Raw genomic sequence first — 23,421 nt, 5'->3', positions numbered from 1 at the left:
GGCCTATGCAATCTGATCTTTGAAATGCTTATGGAAGTTTACCTTATGCACTACCACATTACCTAACAGCAGTATCCAGGAGCACTAATTACCAGTAGCAATTTCCTATGAAAGGAAATGAAGGCACAGATTAGAAATTACTCTTTCTTTTCTCCACAGATGATATTTTGCTACAAATGACAATTGAAAAAGACTAAGCTTCAGGGATAAAAAGCCTGTTACACAGATTTGAGACTTGATGGGTAAGAAAAATAAAGAATTCAGACCCATTTTGGGACTTTGGACTTAACGAAGGAGGATGTCAGAAACAAGAATTTGATAAAGTGTCCTGGGCAGCATGGGAAAACTGAGTAAAGACACCAGAATAACCTCAGCAAAATTACAAAAGAACACTGTCATGATTTTCAACATTGTGGTTAATTGAAAAGGTGACAGACAAACAATGTCGGGCAAAATCCAAGCAGTTTTCTAAACATTGTGGCTAAGTACGGGTTGAAAAGAGACCCCTAATAGATATAAATCCCACTTTTAATCTTCTCATTCATTAAGGATATATTTTACCTCAACATTCTTATTTGAACATCTAGCTCCTTCACTTTCTAGTAGTTCATGGCTGTAAATCAGGTTCTTTAAACCCTGGCTCTAGATTTAAAGAATGAATGAAGAATCCAAAATTCTGGTGGTCCCTAGAAGACAGGGGTCCAGACATAGCAGATCCATCATATTCCTTTAATTGATGCTATGATTCTAATTATCACTCAACAGCAACTGAGAAAATGCGTCCTAACTCCTGGGTCTACAAGATCAGGAAAACAAAACTTTTAACAACAAAAGCGTACTCTAACATTCACTACAGTTGCTACTGTGTCACCATAAATATATCTCCCTGATAATCCTGATGCAGTAAGACTTTTTTCCGTATGATCTCATACACTGTTCCCCAAGATCCATTTTCAACTGATTAAACCGTGTTTCCACCTTTTCCTTATCACTTTCAGTAAAAAACCTCACAGAACAATTTTAAGCAAATTATTCTTTAAAGTAGGACTTTTTTTACTTCAAAAAAAGGCATAACCAATCAATAAACAACACTGAATTCAAAGCCCTTTAGCAGAATGACATCTAAAGCTGCTCCTGTACTCTTCCTGCTCATTCCTCTTTCCCTGGGCAGCGTCCCTGCCTCTGTCACTTGTGGATGTTTTCCTCTGAATTGTAGAACCAATGAAGTACCCAAAGAGGGAACAGGACTTTACCTAATTTTATTCTCAGGAGGACAGGCTTTTATACTTTAAAAAAATAGTTAGTTTTATCTGCAGAGTATGGAGAGTGAACAACTACAATGTCCTCCTTTACAGAGTAGTATCAGCATACAGTCTCAAAGCCTTAAAATTTCACTTCTGCTTCACTAAGGGAGGTTTCTTCCCCCCCACCATAATTCAATGCAATTCGATTGAATTCACCCTGCAGGGCATGAAATTCCCAATAGATCAGGTGAGACTTCAAATTGCTGTGACTTTACCTTTTATTAGAGCAGCTAAGCACAGAGAGATTGGAGAAAATCCTGTTTTAGGATGATTTACTCGACCCTAAAGCTATAACCACAATTTATAGATGAATAGAGCAAAAGTATTGTTTACAAGGTAGTTATTTAAAACTGTGCTTCTTAGCAAAAAGAACACATACTAGTAAGAGCTATAGTCAAATTCATTTTTCGCTCCTGGTTTACTTTGTATTGCCTGTACTACTATACATGTTTTATGTAATTCATGTTTTTCAAAGTTCTGCCACAGCCTAAACAGCAAAGAAATATACTGCCTGATAGAAAACACTGGATTAACTTTATAAATACAAGGGATTGTTGTAAATCTATAAAGATACTAACATACCTTAACGTAGATATACACAGAGATATTGTAAAATGCTTTGCCCAAAGATAATACGACAAGCTAGACAGTCATTTCTTATCTAATAAAATGTAATTAAATGTGAGGCAACTATAGCATCCATGTGACAAAGTTAAATAACGTTTCACTACCCTTTAGTAGAGAATATACACCATTTATTAACTTTAGGGAAAAACTCTATTAATTTTAGGGAAAACTCCTGACTCGTTTATCTCAAGGAAATCACATATAAGTGTACATCAGCTAGGACACTTACCTTTACCTGAAGATGGCTTTTACTGGTGTGCCAGTAGGAAATTAATGACAAACTTAACAAAATGCACAACACACATCAATGCAGAAAAGATACTCATTTAAGAAATGAATCCGTCATATATATGCATATTCAGAGTTGCACCCAAAATGATTGGTTCTGAATGCCAAATAGCAATTGTTAAGAACCATGATTTTTCTGATACAAACAAGTGTTAACACAGCATCCTCCTTTAGCTTCATTTTTAGAGCCATTTTGGCATCATTTTCCACAACTGATATATGACTGACATAGTAGAAGTGAGCTGCTCACTCCGCAACAGGCCATCTCCAAAAGTGAATGTTTTTGAAGTATTTTATACATATTCTATATTAGTCTACATTTTTGCCAAGTTTCTTAGCTCCACCAATACTTCTGAATTTCCAAACCTCTTGTTTTCTTTGTCAATAATAGAAACTCCTCAAAATAAGAGCTTATCTGTTTACATGTCAATCTTTTATTAGACCACATTAACACAATCCACACTATGTTACAGCTGGAAGCCTGACAGATTTTTTCTGGTGTTGCAGGAAGCACTTAGAGACCTCTAAAAAAGCCAGGATTTTCAGACACATAATCCCTATGCGGCTCTATCTGGCGCTTTTTTCCCTCCACACCAGGGACTATTTTTGTTGTTAACTGTTTTTTTCCAAAACCTCGAATAGCCTGAAAATTGCCTTTCAGTACAATGTCCTCTCCTTATACGCTACATCACAGCTGCTGCATTCAGTTGGAAGGCTGTTGTTGTCTATTCCTATCTCTGAATTGCAAAGTTGAATGGCAGTAGGACATGCGCTGAAAGAACAGTACTAAATAGGAAATTATGTTTACAGTCATGGAAGAGGCTGAGACTGCAAAATTCACAATTTGTCAATACAACCTGAGGGTGAATGTGATATTTGAAAGGACAAAAGTAGCTATGAAAGGAATTCCATTTTCATTATCTGTCTTTATATATCTGTATGCAGATAGCACTTTTTGAAAATACATATAAAATGTATCAATTACTTAAATATATAGCATATCCAATCTTACAAACAGGATTTTTAAAAGTATACTGTATATTCAGCGATTGGAGGCAGAACCTAGAAAACATGTTTCCTCAAAATCTTACCATTTAAATTCAGTCAAATCTTTGTCAAAAAATGAAGCCCTTACTGAAACCCCCAGAAACAATTACTGAAATTCCAGAAAAAATGGTATTAGCGGACTTACTTTTAGGGAACTGGCTAACATAGTACAAAAGTTTAATAGAAAGCAGTTAGGTAGGTATAGCTACTGGTTCCTTTCCCACACAGTAGCTGATGCACAGAAGGACTAAGCAATACTCTGAAATCAGATTTCTCTCAAGGCAAGTTTAGCTGACTGTGCCAAGAAGAGAATGCTGGAGCTTGTGATTTCCGGGGCACACTAGGACCACATTGGTTCTTTAATCACAAGTACCATTCTGTGTTTCCTCCTAAAAGAAGTGCAAAATAAACAGTGCCCCCAATCTTTTCCCACAGCTCTTGGAACATCTTGTAAGTTGACAACATAAAAAACTGGAAATATTTCAGGTAATTTGATTTAATTAGAAACAAACAAAAAGCAGATCGCTTGTGCAGAATTTTCCAGTATTTATCTATGTGAATGTGTTTGGACAGGGGAGTAATAAAAGAATGGCAGAAACATCACCTGAATGCAAGCACTGTCAAGTACTTACATCAAAGTTTTTCCTGCTTGCTTTTTCTTTTTTAGCTGCATATCATTGCTGCTCTTAAGTATATAGGTGTGCAAAACCCTTGTATTTTGGGGAGGAGGGCATTTGGGTGGGTGCAGGGTGGGGGGAGGACACAGGCCTTTATCACTTCTCATGCAATTTTGAAAACCTACAAGACCAAATCTTTATTGCATTTTTTCTACACCTCTTTTCCTCTTTGCTGCATATGATATTAAGTCTCTCTCCCTTAGTTATGTCTCTGTTATTATACTCGTTCTGGAAGATTTAATGCTTTTATTCCCACATCAAATTTGAAACATTTGTAGAAAGTATTGGAAGATTCTGTAGTTCCATTTAGAGCATCTATACATTAATTCACTAATTCCCTAGAGAAGAATGTGGCTTTTTTCTTCTCCTCAGTAAAACTCCCTCCCCCTTTTAATTTTATCACCTAAAAGAGATGAATAATACAAATCAGATGGATCTTTTTTAATAATTCCAGGAACATTTGAATGATAGTTAAATCCTATGCAATTTGGATATGTAGACGAGGAAGGAGAAGCAGGTGGACTAGATTAGAACACACATCACTGAAGGCCTCAGGAAACCAGAAATTTGTTTTATTTGCTTGATGTGTTCTACTTCCCATCTAAACCAATATCTCTAGTTTAATCATTGCTCTACCTCTAAGGTTAATAATCGTTTTTCAATATGCTATTTCTTTTTTGCTTTTTGAGAAGACTTCATCACAGATGACCCAAATAACATTTATACAGGACTCTAGAAACTCTTCACTCGGTGACTCACACAACCCCTATCCATCTTCTCTACTGTTTTGTAGTCAAAGTACTTCCCTTAAAAGTCAGACAGAACCACAAACAGATGTGGCAGGATAGTGGAGATACATATCAAAAGTACTCCTTAAATATTTATGATCTTATAAATGTCAGCCACTCGGTTTACATTTTTACTTTTATAAGTAAAATTTCATAGTTTTGTACATTTTATATAAAAAAGTTTATACTTTTATACTTTTTCCCCTGTGTGTTTATCTATTGTCTAAGGATTTGCCAAGATATTAAAAGGAAATTATAATCTTTTTCATTCTTCATATGTCATAGACACCCCAACCAGACTGAAGCTTCATTTAGCACCAGACATTTGCAATGTGACTGAAAGAAGCTACACAGCACATGAGTGCAGCCAGCCCTGCGGCCCCCGAGAAAAGACACGATTCCGGTTTGTTCTCAAGGGTATCCTTGGGTTGAGTTCAAGAGGAACTAACGGCAGACTGTTTGCAACTGCTAACAAAGTGCAATAACAGGCACTACTGTGGCAGGACAGCAAAACACACATAAATTCAACACACAGACATCAATCTCATGAAAGAGTACTACTTATAAATAAGGTAAATAGTAAAAAATTCTGAAAGGAACTGCTGAATGACCAAAAAACATACAAACTGCCTAGAAGCTGTTAAAAAATTCTGTATTAGAAGCCCCTAAAACCTTGAATGACGCTATAACGCTAAGAAGGCTACACAGGGAGCAACTCAGAATTTAGAAAAACTTGCTGACGGGAGAAGAACAGGAAACAACATTAAAAAAAAATTAAGTTAAACATAAACAGTGAAGTAAGAGGGAAATTGACGGTGTAAGAAGTTGTGGAGGTATCCGATATCAAAAAAGGATTTAGAGAAATTAATGGACAGCAGGTTCATAAACGTACGCTACAGGGCATAGGCAGGGATACATCTTCTAACATCCCAAAGCCAGTGATTGCCGATGCTGATGCTGTGGGAGGCGAGGCAGGCTCATGTGCTCTGCCCTAATAGCATTTGCTATTGCCATTGTCACAGACAAGATACTGAGACTGATGGACCATTGAGCGTTTCTCATGTTCTTGTAATTCAAAAGATGGGAGGAGTCACACTACCGTGCCACACCCAGAGTGCCAACCACCAGATCATGTTGACTTTCGGGGTTTGCCACCAGCCTGAATTTATTTCTGATGTACCTTCGCTGATCTCAGGTACCCCAGAATTTCACCTGACTTCCCTTTTTTTTTTTTTCCCCTAAGAGGAAGAGAGAAACACAGATGTAAAATCTGTGTGAACTGGTACACATGTGGGTATCCAAGTCAACATATCTATATTTTGAATCAAGGGAATGTTGAGCATTCTTAATTGCCCATTCATTTTAGGTAGTGATGGAGATGTTTAGTCACTCTGCAGACTGCCACACAATTGGAAACATAAAATTGTAGGTATGCAAATTAAATGTTTCTCTGAAAGGCCCCGTGATAGGCCTAAAATGCCTGCAACATTGGTACATCCAGTTTACCCAGTCAGTACTGGGTCTTCAGACAGGAGAGTATCGGGAAATAAAATGTTGCTGAATCACTCCATCTTAAAATTGAGAAACAAATACTTTTGATGCCAAAAAGAAAGATTCCTTTAAAGCAGATTTCCTAAAATGTGCTATAAATACACTAAATATTACAGAAGTCTACTGACCTACCTAAGAAAATCATTAGCAGTCAAATGGTTTGAATGTTGAGTAACGAAGTATTTATTTGTATGCAATAAGACACGGGATTTTTTATGGCTGGTCAATAGGAGCGGACTGATGTGATTTATTAGAATTAACAGGCTCAATTGCAAAGCATCCAATCATCACAGGTGGGAAAAGAAAGCAAGGCGGTTGTGACTGTAAAGACAACTGAGAATGTGGCTTAAATAACATGAACAACTGAAATAGCCAATATTTGCTTTGTGAGTTAAAAAGTAATGTCCACTTTTTTCAGGCTGACCTGATACATACACTCTCATAGACCAAAGACATCAAAGATGACTGTTTAAATAAGTGCATTAAGGAGATCAAGTTTTCATACACAAACTCAGAATAGTTCAGAAGAGCAAAATGTAAGAATTGAACAGAACAGATAAAGACAAGAAGCCTGGCTGGTAAGAGGAAAAGAGATCATCTGAATAAAACATTTTCAAGTGCAAAGTTCTTTGCAAAATGAAGCAATGGAAAGGGAAACTATATCCCGATTTAGACAAAATTGTTTGGTGAGAAAAAGAGGAAAAAAATATGATGCAGCTCAAATGTTTTAAGTTTCTATTCCAAGATCAAATTTCAAAATAAATTCAGTTTAATACTAACAAAAATTAAATAAAACATGTTTTATGTTTTATTTGGGATTTTGGGATCAATTTGGGATTATTATTCATAACATATGAAGTTCAAGAAAACATTTTGGAATGTGGGGTTTTTAACATTTTTTGAAGAATCTCAATTCTGAGATTGTATTTCCTTTCTCCTCCTCTTGCTGTTTATTTTTAAAGCAGGTAATAACATTGTGGATAAAGTTTCACTGTGTATCAATAATCTGTAGAACTGAATTAAATATTCCTTTCTGAAAAAGGACAACTCATAAGTACAGCAAAAGTTACAGCGGTGTACCATGGACCTATGCACCAGTAGCAAGGAGCCAACAGTTGCATTCAATAAAATACTATTTCTAAATGCACATCCTCCTTTCTGTTTGCTTTTGTGTTTAGAGTATTTCACTGAAGCTTTATCTTTTTCTAGTACAACAACATGTGTTTTAAATATGAAACCAAACCATACTCTCTTTCACTGTAAATTCTGAATGGAAGTGACAATCAAATGTTCCTCTTACCTCGTTTTGGAGGTCACGGATCATTTTGCTCTTCCTTTCCATTTCAGTTTTCAGGAAGTTAATCTACAAGTTTAAAGAAATGTTGAGTGTCAGTTGTTGAAATATACCTAAATATCAGTTTAACCGTTAATTACATTTTTACTCTACTCTCAGCTTTGGGAGGCGGGGCGGGGGGGAACCCCCAAAACCAAATCACCTTACAACCTTGCATCTGTTTCTAGCAACAAGTTATCTTAGAAAATTTCTGCTATATACCAAATTGGTATAGGCCACAGTTAAGAATTTGCTAAATCTAGAAACATTTAGCATTATACTTACTAGAAAACTTATAATCAAGAGAAGATCACTGTACATAAATAGGCTTACTTTACTTTTGCATCAGTAGATAGCGTTTATTTTTTGCAATAACATTTCACGTGATCTTCAGAGAACTAAGGATTTTTACACAATATTAACCCGTTTTATGATCTAAAAATTATTTAACCCTCTAAGAACACATCATCTATCATAGGAGGTTTCTAACACAGTTATTTGATTTCAATGCTACAGTACTGGTCCTAATGAGATAAATGGCTTGATTTTGATCAGACTCACCTGTGGAATAAAGTGTATGACATGTGAAAGCATTCAGATCTGGTCTTTAGTTCCTATTTAATTCAATGACTTGCCTTGGCAAGTAGATACTCCAGTCTTAGTTTTAAGACTGAATTTAATCAAACACAGTTTAAAAGATTGTTTTTACAAATCAGTCTAAGTTTCTTTCAGGATTGAGCCTTCCTCCTGGCTTATGAAACATAATAGGAGAAAAGAGGATGTAAACAACTAGGATTAAAAGAACACATTCCTTTCACTTTGAAAAAGGATGCTCTTGGATACCTTAATTAGCAAAATACTCATCCCTATATACCCAATGCCCCACGCTGCGTTCTCTCCCCCATTGATACAAAAGCCTACATACGTTCATGGGAAACTACAGTTCATCTGACATTGCAGCAAACTTGTTAATAAAAGCAAAGCCTCTGCAAGAAAACAGGATTAGATTATAGAGACATTGACCTAGAGACAAATGGTTTGGATGTCAAGCAGATAAAAAATGACAGCGAATCTTCATGGTGACACTGTTCTTAGAATCATGTCCACACTCAAGTAGACAGATATCAGTAATTTAAAAACCATCACCAGACTTGACATCACTCTCATCTGTATCAAAAGAGAAGTCAGAGAACACTATCGTCACTTAAGAGAGAGAAGTAGGTAGGGGATTCATGAGACCAGTGCCAACTGACATGCATAAATGTTAATTCCTTTGCAAACTCTTCCAAAATTTTGTCTAAGTGGTTTGGTTGTGGAAATACTAACTACACACCCAGCTACCACTGAGGGTGATGTTTTAACAGGAGATGAGTAGATGAGTATATTCAGCACTTGCCTAGCAATCACGTCCACAAACGGTGAAATCTACTCCATGTTTATTGTAAAATAAATATGAAGATTTTGCACAACAATAAATAAAGGTCACAATCAAAATACAAGATCAGGATTAAGTGGGGGAGGGCAGGGGGGACTATTCTCATGGTGGGTTTTGATTTTTCAGCTGTTCAAAAGATTTGCTAGCTACCATTAAATACTGATAAAAGTAACATACTGACCTCCATTAAAGAGTGTTCCCTTTCTTAGTCCTGGCTCTCAAGAGAATATTAATATTTCTTCAAAGCATTTCACTTCTAAATCTGAATATATATGAAATAATTAAAGAGATATGATACCAAAATTATTGTCTGTGCGCTCTCTATACATAGCCTGTAAGTATCAGCTTGGATCTTCTAGTAGAGAGATATTTAAGACACCACAGTACTGTCAATTTAACCAGCAATCTATGTTAGTTCAGCCAGTATTTTTTGTTAATTACTACTCACATACACATGCGTCTGAAATCACTGATATGGACATCTTAAATAGTGCAAACTTACTGGTTTAGCTTATCTGAATAATTAAAAAAAAATTAAGTCCCTTTCTTTTTTTAAAAATAATACCAGTATTAATTAAAAGTCATTCATTTTTGCTTTCATATTATGACAGCATTTTTAAAGCGCTTCTACTAAATCTCTAACAGCTGAAGAGCCACTTAGTCATAAATTATAGCTATAGAGAGCTACATAGGAGGGATTTATATGGCTTGGCTACTGGAACTAATAAAGAGACAACCATTTAAGTGCATCTATGCCTCTAATTTCATGCTTTAAGGCAGAGTGGTCTGTATCAGACCATTTGCATGATGCTTTTAGTCAGTCCCAAGGACAAGGCATAATACCATTTTCCAGAAGAGATGTAAAAATTCTACTTTCAGTCACCAAATCCTGGTAGCGCAATAGACAAGAATGGACATTTATACCCAGCTCTAAATTAAAAGGCTCAGAAACCAAAAAATCAAAACTAAGAAACTTTCTACATCTCTTCCTCCTTTCTACCGACTCTTTTGTTCTTGTTTGACATTCACCTCTTTCCAAATGTTGGCTGCCTTTAATTACTATCTAGCTGTAATTATGAAAATACATAATGAAAATATATTGTTCTAAGGCTGAACTTTGCAATATTAAGCAGCGACAATGCTTCTGTCTCCTGGAGACAGACATCCAAGGTACTCAGAGCTTTGTGTGTTTCAGAGCTCATTATGTTTATTAAAGGCAACAGCTTCCATCCAGTGGCTTTTACTCACAGCAGTTTGTGACCTTGAAATGTTCAAATTAAATTTTCCCCCATTGAAATACAGAATGCTTTAGCAGATGGCAGTGATCTAATTCTAAGAGTCAGACAATAGTTAGTTATTCACCACAGACGAAGGATGGAAGAATACCAATATAGCATCATTACCACACAGCCAAAGCTCAGCTGTATCCTTATTTGCTTACCTCCAGACTTCTTGTATCTTGCTCAGGACTAAGACATGAGCAATTAATATCGAATTGGAATACATTCATTAACACCTAACTATTTTGGCAGTATCCGGAAAACCTAATGTACTCAATATTAATTTTCATGGTCTAAGTTTCAAGTTATAGTGTAGGAGTTGACTCCAAAAGCCAGAGAGAACTGGTTAGGCTATTACCTAAAACAGAGGAAATATTCTTACCTTGGGAAAAAAGTGCTCTACAAAGTGTTAAATACTTCTAAATGCAAACCTAAATATATTTTTACCTACTGGGATTTCTTAGATAAATGTAACTTTTAAGCTGTAAGTTTTTTTTTAATAAATAAAACAGATTTTTGTCAAAGAGATATTTAGGACTTTAGGACCTGTCATAAGGGCTGTTACTAAACAGAATAAATATTTTTGAAGTGAAATGAACATCTGATCTTTTTGTTAAAAATACTGCAGGCATGAGTTTGTAATGGTTCTTAAGATTCTCGTTTGGTGGTGGATGTCTCTGAATTAAATTCCCCACACCCTGTTAGTCTTTCATTACGAAGAAAAACCCTACTGATTTCAAAATAACCATATTGTTTACTGTTATAAGTCATGCATAATGTGTTACTTATTTCTCATATTTCCTAGTGAACACTGAGCAACTGGGAAAAAGGAGTTTACACAGACGTATTTTCTCCTTTATTTTGACAGACTGTACTATAATCGTATTGTCAAACAATTCAATCACCATGTTAGCATGACATAAAATACCAACAGGAACAAGGTGTAAAATGCAGACTAAGCTTAGTCTATTTAGTCAAACTATTTTTGAATATTTCCCTGTTTCCTTCTTCACTCTCTCCTTCATCTAGAGCTATCCAGCTCTTTTTATACACTTTAATTGCAGTTAATGGGAAACAACTTTACAAACCTCAAGGTCACTTCCTAAAAAAATAACTATTTCTTAAGATACAAACAGTTAGCATGAAGTACAGTTAAGTGTTGTATACCTAAACCCAGTATGGTGCTTCTGACTAACAAGCTTTCTCTATTTAAGAAATGTGGTTTTGATGTACAAATAATCCATAGTTCTAGTGTGAGATGGTCTGTAGAGAAGCTCCCTCACAACCAAAGGCTTTTGGGAAGACTCTATTTGACCTTGAACTTTGCAACATAGGACTACTCTAAAATTTAAACCATCCTTATCATAACTAGTCTTCTTCTGCACGTTTTACTATCCCAGATAGAGCAGCTGAAACAAGACACGTAAATTTATCTGAGGTCTGCCATATATTTTCTAGAAAAGACCTATCCCAAGACAGACTGCTGCTGTTCTTCATATGTTAGTGCTACAAGATGCAGAAGACAAAGGACCCCAGAAAGGGAGTGTTCACTCCTGCTAAGGGCCCCGGGTCAGTCCTCACTGTGATTAGTACTGTAAAGGACAGCAATGTCGTTACACCTTATTTTTGCTTCCTCAAGCCTGAGCTGCTGCTTCTACCCTCAGAAAATTGTTACTCCTAGCAGCAGCTCCACTGGCTGCTCTCTGAGAGACTGTACCCACCAACACTTCAGCAGATCCTCAGAATGGCGACTTCTTAGCTGCCTACCATTCTTGGCTTCCCTAGTCTTAAAGGGCCAAAAAAATGGATAAGCATGCACAATAACATCGATAACATTCTTCTGAGGAGTCACTTGTGCAACTGATAGCGACGAGCCTTGCCATACATTGCACAAGACGTGGATGCAAAGTGTAATGTATTGCTGTGGCGTCTCCTTTGCTCTTTTGGTTTGGTCAGAGTCCTTAAGTACTTTCCAGGTTATTTTTCATGTAATTTGACTTAATTCTTATAAATTCTTACTTACACTTTTGCATTTACCTAATAAAGAACACCTTCAGGCAGGTGTTCCCTGTTGAATATATACAGCCAATTAAAATACAATAAGCATTGTACCATGCCTCCTTGGCAAGTGCAGAGAAGAAATATGTATTTCCAACCCCCCTACAGTGTTTTATTCATGTGGCTTTCAGAAATGTAATTCTATTCTTATTTACTCTGATGAAAATCAAGATTTACTTCACCAAATCCTGTAGAATAAAATGTGCTTAAATTGAATTAGAAACAAGACTCACAATTCATTAAATCAGAATTAAATTCAAGCTCCCATCCTCTAGCTAGGCTTGCCTCAGTACCTAGACCTTCTTTCATAGCATTCATATTGCTTTCACAAAAATGTGAAACACATGGAGAAAGCAGGTTTAAATTAACCCTGTGTGACAGTAATAACATTTATTTCCATTTCTATTGCAGCTTTCATCTGAGGATCCTGAAGCACTTTTTGAATATTCATTCAATCTCACTGTATTGGTGAGCTTTCCTATGTACATTGTACCCTGAGGCATAAAGAAATAAATGTCACAAACCAAGGGCACAGTTCTGCTTTCCTTAAATCAGCGGCAAATTTAATATTTTATTGCTGGCAAATTTTAGAATACAGCTTAAGAATTCAGTTTCTCTAACCAGCTGACAACACTCCAAACCAAGTTCTGTTATAAACTCAGGGGGAGGTTCCTGGTTTCTGCACTAGGTAGTATTTTTGCTTACAGTTAGCAGTAGATTTTGTTTGACTTGTGTAGAACAAATCTTGTGCCCTTCCTCAATGTTAGGGTGTGGACTGAATTTACACAAGGCGCTGCTGCTCAAGTTAAAAAAAAGTGCTGTATCACAAAGAACAACAGACCCAATAATCCATTTACTACATCTGAGATTTAGCTAACCCACAGCTTAATTAGTCTTGAATATCAAAATCTAATACAGAGATTAAATAACAAAACATGTTTTCTGCCTTTAATTTGTAGGACTAGAATTTGTTGTGCTGATAAAGCTAGTAGGAATGTGTCCGTGCACCTGGAAAAAGACAGCTTTCAACCACCATGTTCTGAGCACTTAGCAGTGAAGACTAGGTTCTCATTTGTTCTTATTTCGGGACACTATATCTTGCATCAGAACATAACCATGTTAAACAGTGCAGATATTTTATAAATCCTTCTAGCAGCTTGTTTTCAAGTCTAGAGTTAGAACCACAGAACACCTAAGGTTCAAAGGGACCTCTGGAGATTATCTAGTCAACTTATGCTCAGTGGTATTCATGTTATAGGACTACTACTAACCAACATAGGAAAAATTTCCTTTTTACGTCTTAGAATTAAACAGAAAACATGATTCTGCTTTTGTTTTTTTCTGCAATAGCAAAATGTGGCTATTTATGCCCCACAGTATTACAGTGCTACACAAAAATCCAACCAATTGTACAATTTATCCAGAAAGAGAATTTCATTAAAGCATGAAATCTTACTAGGACTTAATACCTTCCTATAAGGATAATTAGATCTACTATAGTCAAAATCGGACACTACTATGATTTTATGATTCTATTTTGTTGCTGAAAATTGGTAGTGATTCCAAAAAAGCCAGTGGACGTATGAAAGTGTATGTTGGTATAGGTGAGACATGAGGGTCCATAAAGATTACTTCATCAGGGAAAGGACTTAGGTCCAAGTGTCCAGGCCCAAATCTCCTAAAGTGTATACACACACCTAAGTCCCACAGAAATCAGTGAAGACAGGGATCTTAGTGCTTTTGAACATACAAACTTTTTTCTGAAAGCTTGTTCTTTCTTCTGAAGCTTGTAGAGTACTAACATATACTTGAAATCCAAGTTTTTTACATGCAGTTATTTGAGCTAATGACAAATAGTCAAGGCAGAAGGATTAAAAAAAGACAGAAGAAACAAACAAAAATAAGAAAAGAAGGATGAGGAATCACTCACAGTAGCCTGCTGCTTTTCTGCTTTCTCAGTTGCCTCATTAAGCTGTTTTTGAAAGGCCTCCTGGAGAGATTTCATTTCTTCCCTAGTTTTTTGAAAACACAGAACACAGACTTCATCACAAGTGTCCATTAAGAAATAATTCTTCAGATTCAAGAAAAGGCACCTTTAATTATTTAGAGTAACAGACAGATGTCCTGCGTCTATGAGTCTTGCTAATAAAATCATAAAGAGCCCATGAACTACAGTGCCAACACGAGACAAAAATTATCTGCGATGGAAATTGCCCACCTTTTACATCTACTGAGTAGCCTGCTGTGCAAAACATCTGCCAGTGTATAATTTCTAGCAAAAAGGATTGGCACCAGAAGAGCGAGGAAAGTGGGCTACTGAAAACACACCAAAATGGAACCACACTATTATCAATAAGAACTAGTTTATACCTGCCTTTAAATAAGTAAATAAATAAATAATGCTCTGATAAAAGTCAGTCTTCACCTGGCTCTTTCTGGAGACAAGCAACACAAAATTCAGTAGAAGATCCTGGCATACAACTGGACAAGAACAAAACCCAAGAGGATAATGGTTTGGATTGGGTTCTATTTGAATCAAAAGCCCCCTCTGTGTTCCTGACGCAGTCAGATAACTTCTTCAAATTGTGAGAATTGCAGCAGGCTGAGATCCTCTACTGGCCACCTATTTCTACCCCACAGCATATGACAGCGTTGGAGCTCTGGCTCTCCAATATCAGCTAAAAGGTCATTTGTTTCAAAAACTTCCTAAAATAACATTCCCTGCTATTTTACTGTTCCAATCAGCAGACTCTGGAAAACAGACAGTAGTGTTCATAGATTAAAGTAAAAGGAAAGATGGAATTTCCGAGTCTGACAGCTTTCAGTCTGGAAATCGAAAGAGAAGGGAGGAGGTGGGGTCTTACCTTTGCTTTTGGCCCAGCTCCAGAAGTTTCTGCACATCGTTTTTGGCTGATGCTTCATCATTTTTCAAAGACTGATAGCAAAGGAAGAAATCTATTACCAAAGAGATCTTTAATGTTATTCATCTGTGAAATGATTAATTTGGTCCTCTTTCATAAAACGCTCCCGGTGAATTACAGATATTACCACTTGCGAGAAAACAGAGGAATAGCCTGACTTTTCTTTTACCATAACTCAGCACAGCTAACTGTATACAGATGTTTTTCAAATATTAAATGAGAGCTGATCAAATAAGCAGATTTAGAAACAAACAAATGACTAAAAGCATTAGGACTGTATGACAAAGTTAAGTGTGTATCTTAGATGTGTATCTTAGAGATGTGTATCATCTCTAAGATGATAATACTACAGCTCTTTGCCTATATCTGGATCTCTGCAGTGTTAAGCCTAAAATAACTCATAATTTTGCTGAGTACTACCTTCAGCCGTGCTGCATAAGAAATCCCATTCTCAAATAACTGTTTTACAACCAGCACCACATTTCTCTAAAAATAAAACACCTACAATAATAAAGAATGCTACAGCACTCAAAAAAAAAAAAAAGAGAGAGAGAGAGAGGAGAAAAGGTTCAGAAGGGCACAGTTCATATTAATTAGAACTGGTTCACATGAATGAGAACCAGGGAGGTCTGAAATATAAGACAATATAATCATATGACACAGTACTGAGACACAGTACCAGCATTCTCCTGTGAACAGATATAGGGATGCTACTCCTTATCTTTTTCCCATCCAGCTTACATCAATACGATGATAAAAATACAACGGCAGGACAAGAGCATCCTTTAAAATGGCATGACATACAGAAACAAATCTCAGCTGATAATGAGTCTGAATGTTTTTACCAGACCAAGAGGCCATATCTGGAAAAAACTCTGAAGTTAACATCTGGTGATTTCAGGACCTGAAATTCAAAGCAGGACTTTTAATCTACTTTTTGCTCTGAGGAGCTAATTTGATTCCAGAGTTAATCTGACTACTGCGCTTTCAGCCTACCCATGATACCCAAAAGTTAAATGCAGAGGTGTCTCAGCTCTAGCTGCGGGCTCATCTAGCACAATTTGTCAGCTAAACTTGTAAAGTAATGCCCTGCGGTAAATCCAGTCACCCTGTGGAGATTGGCACATCAGGTAGGTAAAATGAGCAGCTAAACTAAGCTGAGTGTATGTAACTCATCAGCAAAGATGCAACCTGCACCAGCAAAGCAAATCCTTTCTACTAGCTGCCAGGACAAACGTGTGGTAACTCCATTAAGACAGCTTATTCTTTTTCCTTCCCTTCCTTTTTTGTTCTGCTATGCTTTATTTTCATATGTTCTTTTTTTGAGTAAGTGGACAAAGGGCCCAACTCATTAAGATTACATTTTCCACAAAAACATCAGTTTATGTTAAGTACAAGATCAACAAAATAATAATTATTCACAAATTAAAAAAAAAACCCAACCATATTTTTTGTAATAAATAGATATCAATATGAAAAAAACCAAGGTAATTAATCCTACAGAAACCAAGACATAACCTAACCTGGAGGTTTACTTTAATTCCTTCAAGTTCTTTAGAAGTCTTTGACAGTTGACGAAGGATATTGCTCCTTTCCTTAAAGACTTCTTTCAGCTGTCTTTCCAGTTCTTCATAGCCCTGTCTAAAACAGAAAATAAAAGCATAAGATCTTCTCAAAACATTACTCAATGCATTTGAAAACAGTCTTAGTTCATCCAAACTGAATTAATTCCAGCACTCTTTATAGATTCCAAACTGGAGTGTGTACCCCTGTTTCACCTATCACTTGATTTCTCCCAACATAGATAAATAGATATTTTATATGTCAAAATTATGTGCTGCATCTGAGTATGCAAATTATCAGGCTGAGACACTGTGGATTGTGTACTGTCTGTGATGAACAGGAGACAGAAAGGATGTATTTAACATGAGTGATGGTACAGAGCGTGAGATTTTTCTTATTTAAAAGATATTCCATGCAAGAAACCAAGCAAAACTTTGAAAGCGTTTTCTGACACCCGGTTATTTGAAGGAAGGATGATTCAGATCTATTTTAACTTTGTGAAATTTATTTCACTCCACAATTTCCCCCCACTTAAACCTCCTTACAGTATAAACTAAAACTGACAAATACGCCAAGGCGATTCAAACCTAATTATGAATTAATGGATAAGACAAAATATTCTATCCTTTTCAAAATGGTATGTAACTATACATTTTAAAGTTTCTATAAAATCCACAGTGAAATAAATTCAATGCATATTGTTTTAGGTTGAATGAAATACAGATCCAACTCTCATACCCCACTTCAGAAAAAAGCAAACATTACAGTTAATTCTGAAACAACATACTTTTTCACTTAAAATTGTCATTTTGAGGAAGACTGATCAGTGAATTGAAACATCCATTCCCTTCTACAACATAAGTTTAGTTTAATTTTATTTTTTTCCTCCTGCTGTACCTCTGGTTCTAAGCAGGGGGGAAGAACCTCAACTCTGCAACACATCAGTACTATTTTATTATCGGATCCAAGACCTTGAAGTTAAAAGGAATCTTAACACTTATTTAATGGATTTTAAATACACACTTTAGTAAAGAAACTCAGTAAAGCAAATTAAATATGCTATCTAATATCAGCCCTATCTATTTCACCAATAGACAGCTCATGAAATATGATAGGTTTACGAAAAAAGCAAATTATTCTACAATAAATGATACTCTGGATACCTAGAAGAGGTGAAAGTGAATAAAATGTCTCTTTCATTAACACAAGACTTTAGGCAAAGAATCTTAACATTATATTGAAGTTTTAGCAATAATTATATTCAGCTTTAACATAATGTTGCAAATTAAAAAGTGCAGAGTTCTTCGAGTTTGCACCTCTAATGAAACACAAAACATCTCAAATTTCTGCTTGTTGCTGCAAAATAAGAACCGAGATGTTTTGGTCAGCAACGTAGCACTTTCAGTGAAGATCTTCAGCACAATTGCTAGGTCAACGGTTTCATTCTAGAGTATAAGTTCTCTTTTAGAGAAAAGTTGAAAAGGAAGAGAGAAGAGAGATTCCCCACCCACCCCCAATACCAGAAAATGTTAAGTTTTCCCAGGATGCTAAAATAAAAACTACAATCTTTCTAATGCATTCCATAGCTGGTAGATAAAAAGCTCAGCTGTCAGTAAAGTATTTTATTCCCTTTATAAATTTAGCTTTTTCTTTAAATTTGTACATCAACTTTATTTCAAGAAACTGTGGTTTCAGACCATTTCGATTATGTTCATCTAGCAGGGGAAAGGAAAAACTGCAGATCTAGTGGGGGAACAAGAAGTGCCTCTGAGAACAACTGTAAGAGACACCGGGTAAAGTCAGTGTAAGGAGGTAACGCCAGGACTCAGCTATGAGTACCTACTCATAAGTAATCTGGTTATCCTTGGTATGGATAACTAATGTTATCAAAAATAAATTACCTCAAACAGAGGTCACATAGTCAAACTCATCATGGGTTTACAGGAAAATCCATATGCCAAGATTTTGAACCTTCCAGAACTTAGCATTATTAGCATCACTGTAAAAGAGCTGGCTCACCTCAGCGGTAGTAACATCATTATGTGTAATCAGCCTGACAAGCTTCTGAGAATACTCCCATTTTAATTTGCTGATGAACAGAGGTCAAGGAGGAATTTCCTCCTGCTAAAAGTAATCAGGTACTTTCAGTAAGGTCATCACTTCCATTCCTCTTCAAGCATCACAAAAATCGTGTTAGACTTGATGGTCTCTTTTGCCATTGAAATGTCGTGCTTTTGTTTAAAGTTAAACCCTGCCTTGAAAAAAATTACCTGCAAGTGGTAACACTGTCTTAACGATCAGTTTAAAGTAACACCCCCCACCCATTCCACTTTATCTTGAGCATTTAAAGGCCGTCTGGCCCAAGCAGCCAATTACGCTGCCCCATGGGTATTCACTTGGCGCAGGTTTCACTCTGTTGTCTTGTAAATACTGATACATATCAATTTGCATAAACTAGAACATTTCCCAAATTTTAAAATTAAGTTTAATATAAACTATGCTTGCACTTATATTTTCCTTCATACTATATCTTATGACACACTAGGCAGGGAGAAGGAGACAAAAAGCCAACAACTTAGCACAGGGAATTACAAAACAAACTAAACCCTCTGAACTGTTAGAAGATCATTTTTAAAAGGAAAGAAAAGTGAGGATACATGACATACCTATCAGATCTATTAATTATTAGATCCTCAAAGGTTTTAAATTCTGGACAATATTACCTCTGATATCAAGCTTTGACTCTTAGCATTGTGTCCAGAAACAGTGCCCGGGTATTTGAAGACAGTAAAATTCGACTCTGCACCTGTGTGATAGCCAGCAAACCCTCGGACTAGCCCACCTGTTTTGGTGACCTCAGCTTCTACATTGTAAACTTGTGCCATTTAGACCAACGAAGTGCAATTCAAGTGAAAAAAGGTAAATCGGTAAATACAGTGGTCTAATCACAAATCACTTAGATTATTCAAGATCTCTCATATTCTCCCACAAGACTGAACATACTTCACTTTCACACGTCTTTAATATTAACAAGTTTCTCAGGACTGGGTTGAAGGAAAGATCCACAGTCAACTGTTCTTCTTATTCTTCCCTTTGGCAAAAATTTGCGAGACCCAAACATTTGATAAGCATTCTTTGGAAGGTTTCACACAAATATATACAATATAATTGTAAGTGTGGATAGATAGGCCATTCTAGAAGTAGTAAAATCACTTTTCTACACCAGCATGCCCACAGTCTGCAGCTGTTTTATTATATTAAAAGAATAGTGGGTTTTTTTCTGAAGCTTACGTTAGATAAAATATTATTTCCATCATGACATAGTAGTCTTTCTTTTGTATGTGAAAACATAAATCACAAAATAATCACAAATACAGATTTTTGTCCTGATGAACATCAACAAACTCCTCTGAATTCGATTATTTGTCTAATTAAGAAAAAATAGCAAGATGTAAAGCAATTGGATCAGATAGCAACAAGACTTCATCAGCATAATTCCTCTGAATTCAGAGAAGATTTAAATTGAAAGAACACCTAATCTATATCTAGGAACTTAAATGAAACATAGGCCTCTTTAAGAAGGATGGCATCATCCCTCACCACGTGGGAGAAAGGAAAAGAAGAAACTTCAGTATGAAAACAGTGAAATGTTAAACCTAATGACAAATTATGTGGGCATGGAGGAGAGTGGACTCTTGCAGCCAGAAAAATAAGCTCTAAACTGAACAATATGCTTATGCTGAACTTGGGTGCCGGTTTTGTACTACGGTACAATTCTGGAAGAAGTTGACCCAGTGACTGTGACATGTCACCACTGTACCACCCTGCCATAAACACCATGAAGCCCCAGTGACTTTCTGAAATCTTCTAATCCTTAAAAACTGTCAGGGTTCTTCACCCATTTTGCAGTATAATTGTATGTGGTTAAAACCATTCCTAGGAAAATCCACTAAGTAATTATACACAGATTAAATCTGTTCTCTGAATATTAGGTTACACCAGTTACACCATTCTGCAAAATAAAGTGTCATTATCAGCATATCCACCTGGTATTAAAATGAGTATGTACCATTTTAGCACATGAATGTGCTTTTACAAATGTTCATTTGAAACAGAACAATTTAGCAATGCTCTGCATGTTAAGGTCATCTGTAGTACTCTAATTGCAAGTTTTTTCGCTTTTACCATCAGTCTATTGATGCAGTGTCAGTGCAAATTCCAATATCATTCGTTTTCAGGTAATGATACTCACTTACAGTTTTAAGCTTAGTCAGCTGTTTTCACTATTCTATTATTCTTACTGACATGGTTTAATAGATTATAGAAAACATTTCAACAGATTCTAATTTTCACTATGCAACAGAGACAAATGACTAGTAACTAGAAAGACCTGCGCCCCAGAGATCACTCCACCTCTGACTGTTATTTCCTTAAATATTAGAAGTTAAGCTTTTAGTCTTCAAAATAAGGATTGAGTTTATTTCTCACTGAATAATATGTACTATGTCAGGACAAAGTGAAATTGATTTTGTTTTCGTACTGGGTTTACAAAGCCTGTCTTTGAAATAAAACTTTTATAAAGATTTCAATTATTTATGGTACATAAACGTCCCTCACTGAAAAAAACACAACTCTTAAAACAAAAGAGAAAATTGAAATACAGTCTACAGTTTAAGACAAACTTGGATAGATGTCTCTTTAAGTTATGTGTTTTGTATTTGGGTATTATTTAAACACTGTATTTCAGACTGGGGCGGGGGGGAGGAAGGACGAAGAATGAACACAAAAACTTGGGGAATTAGGGTGAGCCACGGAAAATTTTTATTTATCTGACTTTCATAATTTGTGCAAAATATTTGCTTGGAATATTTCACCCTGCTGTGGTTTAACCTGGCAGGGCTAAACACCACACAGCCATTCACTCACTCTCCCCCTCCCCAGTAGGATGGGGGAGAGAAACGGGAAAAAAAAAAAAAAAAAAAGTAAAATTCATGGGTTGAGATAAGAACAGTTTAATAGGACAAAAAAAGGAAGGGAAAAAATAATAATAATAATAAAAAAAAATACAAAATAAGTGATGCACAATGCAATTGCTCACCACCCACCAACCGATACCCAGACAGTCCCCGAGCAGCGATCGCTGCTCCCCGGCCAACCCCCCCCAGTTTCTATACTGAGCATGACGTCATATGGTATGGAATAGCCCTTTGGGCAGTTTGGGTCAGCTGTCCTGGCTGTGCCCCCTCCCAGTTTCTTGTGCCCCTGGCAGAGCATGGGAAGCTGAAAAGTCCTTGACTGGCATAAGCAGTACGTAGCAACAACTAAAACATCAGTGTGTTATCAGCATTCTTCTCCTACTAAATCCAAAACACAGCACTATGCCTGCTACTAGGAAGAAAATTAACTCTATCCCAGCTGAAACCAGGACACACCCATACCTACTTAAAATAATGTATGATCCTGTTGTCCAGGCTTGATTTATTAACAGTTCAAATAAAAATCGTATTGTCAGTACTTACATGACTATAGCAGGTTATGACCACTTAAGCAGACTTAAATGCCTGACCTATTCTAACTTTAATAACCCACAAAATGGTAGCAGTGCTGGTGCATTTTATTTGGTTTCTCCACAGCTAGCAGCTAGAGAATCAGGCCCTTTGTATTTATTTCCTATACTTTTTAATGCACTTAATCTAGCATCTTTTTGGCAGACTCTTGGCTGTGTAGAATCAATGACTCATCAGGGAAAAGATGCAACTGTCAGTTCCCATCAATGAGTAAAGGAGCAGAAGGAGATTTCTGAAAACTTGCAGCTGGCGTAGACACCTGGCCCCAGGAAATGACACAGCAAGTTGAATCATCATTTATAACGTGCTACTGAAAAGAATGACCCAAAGAAAAAAAAAAAAAAAACCTTGTATTCGTCCACTGAAAAGTGCACAGGCCACAAAAGCAAAGAGTTATCATCATGAGGAAGGACTGTACAAAACCCTGTGGTTGACCCCACAGAAAAATAACCCCTCCTCCCAAACATACAAATAGGTATGCTGAGCCTTTTTTCTTCTTCAAGATATCACTCAGTAGGCACTTTACCTAGAGCAATGAATACTCACTGGATTTATACAGTTGTAATATAGAGCAGACATCTTCTGAAAAGGAAGTTATTAAACTCTTTACAACTATTCAAATATAGACTGCATAAATATGGACTTGTCCTCTATGTAGAGTTCACTTTCACATCAGTTCTACAGGATCTGGTCTTTAATAGGAAATCCATTCACACCAAACCCATTCTTTTTCTGATGGCTAACATTGCCCTTTTCAGTTCTGATATTCTTCATCATTTATGCCCATAACACTGCCTCTGGTCTGATTTTCTACTGCATAGCTAAAACATTTCACTATGACCTCAACGTTATTACCCTTAAATACAGCACTGTTACACTAGTCTCCTCAGATAACCAGCAATGTTTTCTTCCAACACCTCTTACAATAGAGTCAGGTTAACATTTCTGTCTCAGCTGGCTGTAAAATTTAATCTCACAGATG

General features: G+C 36.3%; 1 protein-coding gene across 1 annotated transcript in view; it reads right to left on the bottom strand.

The window, feature by feature from the left end:
- Positions 1–19,757, bottom strand: part of LOC104029296 (leucine zipper protein 2) — a 117,144-nt gene extending 97,387 nt beyond the window's left edge. Inside the window, exons 1-5 of the mRNA XM_075712385.1 lie at positions 19,596–19,757; positions 16,833–16,946; positions 15,253–15,323; positions 14,319–14,400; positions 7,583–7,645 (exon numbers count right to left, since the gene is read on the bottom strand). Of these exons, the coding sequence (XP_075568500.1) occupies positions 7,583–7,645; positions 14,319–14,400; positions 15,253–15,323; positions 16,833–16,946; positions 19,596–19,757 (492 nt within the window). The remainder of the gene's footprint in view (positions 1–7,582; positions 7,646–14,318; positions 14,401–15,252; positions 15,324–16,832; positions 16,947–19,595) is intronic.
- Positions 19,758–23,421: the final 3,664 nt, after the last annotated feature.

This window comes from Pelecanus crispus, chromosome 6, assembly GCF_030463565.1.
Source record: "Pelecanus crispus isolate bPelCri1 chromosome 6, bPelCri1.pri, whole genome shotgun sequence".
Taxonomy (NCBI): domain Eukaryota; kingdom Metazoa; phylum Chordata; class Aves; order Pelecaniformes; family Pelecanidae; genus Pelecanus; species Pelecanus crispus.
This window is presented reverse-complemented; position numbering and strand designations above follow the sequence as displayed.